The 6,755-nt window shown below is 49.1% G+C and overlaps 1 protein-coding gene across 1 annotated transcript; it reads right to left on the bottom strand.

The window, feature by feature from the left end:
• Positions 1-191: 191 nt before the first annotated feature.
• SMG8 (SMG8 nonsense mediated mRNA decay factor) lies at positions 192-6,553 on the bottom strand. The gene is made up of 4 exons (XM_009945798.2): positions 4,857-6,553; positions 4,058-4,203; positions 2,775-3,650; positions 192-1,222 (listed from the first exon to the last, which is right to left on the bottom strand). Exons 1-4 carry the CDS (start codon positions 6,547-6,549, stop codon positions 1,025-1,027), a joined length of 2,913 nt encoding a protein of 970 aa, XP_009944100.2. The 5' UTR covers positions 6,550-6,553; the 3' UTR covers positions 192-1,024.
• Positions 6,554-6,755: the final 202 nt, after the last annotated feature.

Below are 6,755 nucleotides of genomic sequence, written 5' to 3'. Positions count from 1 at the left end.
AGGTCTGAGCGCCGGTCAGGCGGCACAGTGACTGTGCTATAACAAATCGGCAAATTGAGTTTTGTACACGTGCTAATTAAGTAGTCTAGAAACCAACACACCTCACCTCAACAAAAAGTTAGAAGCTGATTTACTGTGAGGGATTTTTTGGCACCAAGAGGCAGGTGCGAAGCTGCAGAATTTAAGCCACCTTTCAATACATCACCTGGCGCATCTTTTGGGAAGTGAGACTCAAATGGGGCCAAAACCATCCTTCTAGCAACTAAAAGTCTGTTTAATCACTACACGTCAAGCCATACTGACCATTAAGCTGCAGTTGCTTATAATGAACAAGCTCCTACAGCTCTACGTTTTCCACAAATTTCCCAGCAGGTTTCGTTTCTAAAGAGATCTGTCATTCCCAAATATGAAATGAAGTCAGCCTTTTAACAAAATCCAATCTATGAATACAAATACAGTGAAATATTTCAATCCGATGTAGGTAAGCACAGTTTCTGGCTATGTCATTAATACAAATCAGAACCGCAATGCCCTTTTTTTTCTTTAAAGACAAGATCAAAGACAATTTCTCACATCACCACATTAAAAGCATAAATTGTTTACATAAATATAGCTTGTTTCAAAACAGAGAAGAGATTCTGCCCATCATTGTCTCAGTACGACAAAGGAAACTTGATTTCAGGCAATGCTAATTTTTAAATATTCCTAAATATGTATGTAGAAAGAAACGATGGGGAACAGCACTACCATCAAAACATCTAGTAATACAGGCTCAGCATATTGCCATAACCAGCTTTTATTTTTTACATATGAAAATTTAATAAACGGAAAATTTACATGTCTCCTGGATCCCTTTAACCGCTTTGATATCAGACCTTGTTCTCAGTCTGACTGTGTTCCAGTGAAATACAGCGGGCTTCACCAGATCGCAGTGATGGCTGCTGGGTAACAGACACGAATCAAAATCCACGATTTAGAGTAAAGATAGTCTTTTTAAACTACAATCAATCTACCAGAATAATTCTCATTGTGTAATTGCTTTCAGTATTCCTCGGAGAACTTTGTAACTCATTAATTGTTGGCTTTCTTTGGGAGGAAAGCAGGGTCCACGTTCTGTCACGTATGCGTAGGGAAATCTAAGCACCCACAGTCCATCAGATGGAAGGGTTATTTCCTGCTTCTCAGGGTAAAATACAGGACAAGGTGGTGGCCCTGGTTGAACCTGAAAACAAAACAAAATGTAAGCAGATAATCAAAAATTATTAGAATTAAAAAACAAAACAAACAAAAAACGCACAAAAATCCCCAAACTTATGAGCAAACTGAATCCAAGGAAGTCTATTAAGTCTTGGCTACAACCAGGCTCTTACCTACTTTGGCACACTCCAAGAAACCACTGTGCCCTCATTGTGCGACGTCCATAAACTTCCAATTTTATCACAGTGGAGATGCTGAATTTAAGGCTGCAGATGAGGTCCCAAAGAGATCCACAACATAAACACAAGCCATTCACCTCTCGGGCTGTAGTAAACACTGTGTTAACAGCGGATTTCCACACTGTAGCATAGATATCCCTGACCTGTTGCCTCACTCTAAACCGATGTGAATATTCAAGGATTTCAGCAATATTTAATATGGTTCTTGTAAAATTTGTATTAAGAAATTCAGAAAGTCTTAGTCATGTGAGGAACCGATGTGTGGAACTCACAACACAAAGCATAATGCATATTCCAAATGAAAACACACCCTTAGAAGTCAAAAGCTGTGATACAGATGTAAGCTAGGAACGAAGAGCAAAACAAGTATCAGCACAACATGAACCTTCAGTTCTTGCCTCAGGTGCAAACAGTAACACCATAAAATGCCAACTGCATTGAAATCTTAGTGTCAGGTTTCAGTCAGAATTCTTCCTTTAACGTCTAAAATAAAGCAAGTTCCTATCTGAGTAGTTGAAGGTGTCCCATAAAAGCAGCCAACTCCGTTGCTTTGTGATTCAGTACTAAGGATCTTAGTGGCACCTCCCAGACAGCTCCAAGGGTTACAAAATGCCCCAAATCCGCCTCCCCTCCCATACAGATACATTTTGTGCTGACCCTTGTTACTTGCTGAGGTGCCATACAATGAACAACAATTTTCTTGCCACAGTCTAACAAACAGTAAGCACTTCCGTGCACACAGTATTTCATACAGCAGTCATGGAAGATACACTTTTTCATATTTTACCACCTTAAAAAGAAAGAAAGTGTAGACAGAGCTGCTTGTCCATTTGTTTAAATACACATCTGAAGACGGGAAAAAATCTCCAATTAAAAAAAACAACACCTTTCCATCTCCTAAATTCAAAGGGTAACTAATAACAATCTCAGCAATGAGTCACTGCTTTTCTCTATGACATTTAGAACAACTTCAATCTTACACAGTCATTACTCACTTGTTATCTTTTTAAAAAGAAGCAATTAGCACAGTATGGAACGCTATTAATTCATCCTTGATAAAATATTTTCTAAAACTTACTTTCTACAAAGTGTAAAGCTGGAATAAGCCAATCTTGAAGTGTAAAAATACCACAAAACCAAACCTGTTTATAGAACAGATGCCTTTGGTGACTACTGCCTTAGAGAACTTGACTCCAGTTGGTTTGAGCTGGAAAGACCTTCTTGTAGCATTCCTCTGACACCCTTCGCCCACCACCCTGTGCCTTCCCGTCCTGCAATTAATGCTGCACCAACCATCCCCTCCTCTGCAGTTCCCAGATTCCCTCTTCCCTTTCTTACCTGAGGCGTTAACGTGATCTGCAGTGGAGCATCAGGAACCACCACGAAAAGTCTCATAAACTGAGCGTAATGTGGCTTGAGTCCTCGTCCCTGAGTCGACGACAGGATGTACAGCGGCATGTCAGAATTGAGGGCTTTGATGGCGGATTCCTTCGGCCCCCCTCCCATCACTTTCATGACCTTGTCAGGCCCTGAACACATGAACCTCCTGCCACGTGCATCTTCATATTCAAATCCGACAAAAGCTCGAGCTATGTCATCTCTCCGTCTTCCTCTTCCCATCACGACTGCACTTCTTTTTCCAGGAACAGCTTTGTTAGGTGCAGGCCAGGAATTGGTATCTAAGTCTCCTTCATCCTCAGTTCTCGTCCTGATGACGATGTCCCAAGGCATTAAATAGTTTGTTCCCGGGATAAAGCCTTGCTGATCTAAGCCTGTGTGGAAGTTATAAGCCTTAGCAGGCCCCAGCTTAACCAGGGACCAACTAGAGAATTTGGGCAAAAGGCCTTTGGGGCAATTAGAATGGAGCATCCCAGGGAGGTACTCAACAGTGGACGCCTGGCGATCTACCAGGCTTGGCCTCTTCTCACTTTTAGAGTCCCCACTCTGCCCATGACTTTCTGGGTTGTCCCCTCCGCCCTGGGCATCTGGCGGGTAAGTGCCCAAGCTGCCCGTCGACTGACCCAGGCTGAGGGCTAAGCTCAGGCCTGTGCTTTCTCCCTGAGTCTGAGGTTCTTTTTCTTTAAGTTTCTCAATCTCGCCTTCCGGAGGGGCGGGCGACGACTCATCCCGTGCAGGAGCTGGATCAGGGGTGCTTGGCTGAAATATGGGAAAGTTGATGTGCTCCAGTTTCCCACAGCATTTTTCTTCCAACAGCTATGAGAAAGACAACATGGTTAACTTTCCATCTTCCCTCTGAGACGAGGAGTTCAGACTCGTAACATTCAGCAGCTACAAATAAGATCCAAAAGGTTTGTGCTACATGAGAACCAATGCAGCGATGGGAATACAGCCCACAGACATGACGGATTTAAAACTCACAGGGACCAACACACGTGAAGTGTAGACAGATGCTCCTGCGTGCATGCGCTGGTGAAGGCTGGAACTGCCCACCCTGGTCAGCCCATCACGCAAACAATTTCTGCTCCAGGAAATATCTTCCCCATGCAACGTTTACAAGTTGAGAAGGTTAAGAGGAAACTTACTTGTAGTCACTTCAGAGTACAGACTTTGTGGATAAAGCAAAAGCACTGCTTGAAGCAAACGAGAGACATAATAGTTACCTGGTAGAAGTCGTAATTAGCTGCTTTGATATCAAAGGGATCATCCCGAGGAGCTTGTTTCCTTCCACAGTTACAGGCACCAGTGGAACGAGCCCGGCTGTTGTGGTACAGAACTGGCGGATTTCTGTCTGCTTCTGGCTTTTCCCCTAAAAGCAAACCAATCAAACCCTAGACAAATTGCTCGTCATTTCTAGATTCTTTCATTCCCTTCATCCACTACTTCCTCCTTGCTAGATATATATGCAAAATTATTTGCCAGCAATGCCAGTTTGTCAAGCAACTCCTCCCTTTCCCACTTTTAATACAAAGTTCCAGTGTAAGTTATAGCACTAAACTCAACTTTGTTTTTGCCACCTCTTCCTAAAAGGCATAAATAGTTCTGCAGCCTGCAATAAATGTATCTCAAGACAGTTTCCATTCCGTGACTGACACCAATCAAGCTATTAAAAACAACAACAAAGCAGGGGGCACTTATGCTTCCTAGAGAACTTTTGTTCTCTTACACGTCCCTGGTTAGAAGGACTCCATCGTAGCGTCTCTAATTAGCAAGACAGAATCAAAATTACTACAAAAATCAAAGTTACTACTAACAGTGCACTCGCTCCTAAACATCGCTCAACATAAAGCAAACCCACAAAACAGCTCTGCTGTAATTAATCCCACTGTGCAAAGCTTTAAAGCTGCCGAGCTTTCACCTTCCACAAACGTGCCAGAGTCGGTGTTCTCAGTCTAAGACAGGACATTTTAAAGCAGATACAAAACCAAACCGTGAGACCCAATTACAAGCGCGCTTCTTCACCTGCTTTTGGGAGGAGATGAAATTTGTGCACGCAGTGCTGGTCAGTCAAACTTCGCTCTTCGCAAAGCTGATGCCCATTGCTCCAGAACTTGTAACAGTCCTCGTTAAGCTGCATGGCGTACTTATGGAAGGCTGGGCCGCGGGCGTGCTGACTGTAGACACGCAAGGCCTGCGCCAGCTGGTTCTTATGGACTGTCATGGTGTAGTTGTGGGGCAGGTTGGACTGATAGGCGCTGTGGGCCAGGGGGAGAGCTTTCTGGCAACGGTTTTCAGAGAACTTGGTGTCTATATCTAAATAGCCTTCCAAGACCTTGATGCCACTCATGATTTTTGAGCTCAGTTCCCCAGTGAGAGTGGTCGGGTCGTCATCTTTGCCTTCAATGGTCACTTCATACAGTTTCAAAGCTGCAGCAACCCACTTCTGGTAGGTCGGGAGCTCAAAGTGAGAGGGCTGAGGGTTCCTCCCCACGCTGTCATCAAAGCCCTTCTTGCTGAGCACCAGCTCCACGTGCTGCCACAAGAACTCCTTGAGGGTGCAGTCTACAAGCTGCCCAGAGGAGCTGGAGCTGCTGCTGCTGCTCTCTGCGTGGAAGGACAGCTGCTGCCGGCCATGCCGCATCATCTGGTACCTCCGGGGTCCCGAAAGGGTGGGAGCCAGCAGTGAGTCTGTCTCTCTCATGGTGCAGTTGCTCCTGAGCTGCTCGAGAAGCATGGCCACTGGATCGTCTCCGTCCTGCGGCCCGCCAGCCACAATGTACACGAAAGCCTGGTTCGCAGGCACAGTGAACAGGCAGTTGATGCTCTGATTGGTTAACACCCTGCTCTTACGGAAGATGCGGTAGATCTGGTCCTCCAGAGCATGCTGCAACCTCCTCTTGGGGGAGTGCTTCTTGGGGGGAGGCTTCTCCAGATGGCCACAGGGGTCCTGGCCCCTGCCCGGAGGAGGATCCACCTTCAGAGCCCCGTTGAGCTGGAAGAGGAAGAGGAGGCGAGGCGGGCAGGGCCTGCAGTTGAGCTTCCACTCCTTGCCGACTGGGCAGTCCTTGATGGCAGCCTTCAGGGAGGGCAGGACCTTCTGCCGCAGCCCGTCCAGCGCCCTAAAGACGCGGTCGTAGGTGATGTCGAAGGAGCAGGTGGGGTGCACCAGCAGCAGGATGTGGCAGACGGAGAAGAGGTAGAGGAGGCTCAGGCAGTGCAGCTTCTCCTGGTGCTTCCAGAACTCGTGGGCCTCGGCGTGGGGCAGCGGGGCCGGGCCGCCGGAGGGGTGCCCGGGCCCGGCCCCCCTGCTCTCGGCGGCCGCCAGGTCCCCGCAGGCCCGCAGCAGCTGCGGCGTGTCGCAGATGGAGGTGAGCACCAGGTACAGCACCCGGCTCTCCTGGCTGTAGTAGGCCTGCAGCTGGTTGTAGTCCTTGGCCAGCGGCTCGCCCTCCTGCCCCGGGGCGCCGTCCGCCAGCTCGGGGTCCTCCTCCTGCCCGAAGAGGGGGAAGACCTGCCGGTCGCACACCGTGCTCACCAGGGCCGCTTTCTCCGAGCACAGCTGCAGCGCCGTCTTCCCGAAGATGCCCACCACGCACACCTCCTCGTCGCCGCTCCCCTCGCCGGCGGCCGCGGCGGCCAGCAGCAGCTCCCGCAGGCTGACGGGCCCGGCCGTCATGACTCCCGCCGCGCCCTGGGCCCCGGCCGGCGGCGGCATGGCCCGGCCCGGCCCCGCTCCGACACCGCCGGAAGCGCCGGCGCCCCGCCCCCCGCGCATGCGCAGCCCCGCCCCCGCGGCGCCGGGCGGGAGTGGGGCCGCCAGTTGCGGGACCCGGTACAGCGGCGCGGAAAGCCCGGGTCTCGCGGCGCCCGCACTGCCCCCCGCTCTCGGGAAGGCGGCTCCGGCTCCGTGTGCGGGAGCGG

This window comes from Opisthocomus hoazin, chromosome 20 (assembly GCF_030867145.1).
Source record: "Opisthocomus hoazin isolate bOpiHoa1 chromosome 20, bOpiHoa1.hap1, whole genome shotgun sequence".
Lineage (NCBI taxonomy): Eukaryota > Metazoa > Chordata > Aves > Opisthocomiformes > Opisthocomidae > Opisthocomus > Opisthocomus hoazin.
This window is presented reverse-complemented; position numbering and strand designations above follow the sequence as displayed.

Excerpts from the sequence above, each read along its gene's own strand:
- SMG8 (XM_009945798.2), bottom strand. The coding sequence starts at position 6,549 with ATGCCGCCGCCGGCCGGGGCCCAGGGCGCGGCGGGAGTCATGACGGCC. Across the intron at positions 4,204-4,856 it reads TCATCTCCTCCCAAAAGCAG|GGGAAAAGCCAGAAGCAGAC; the intron begins GTGAAGAAGCGC and ends GTTTGCTTTTAG. Across the intron at positions 1,223-2,774 it reads AGATCACGTTAACGCCTCAG|GTTCAACCAGGGCCACCACC; the intron begins GTAAGAAAGGGA and ends TTTTGTTTTCAG.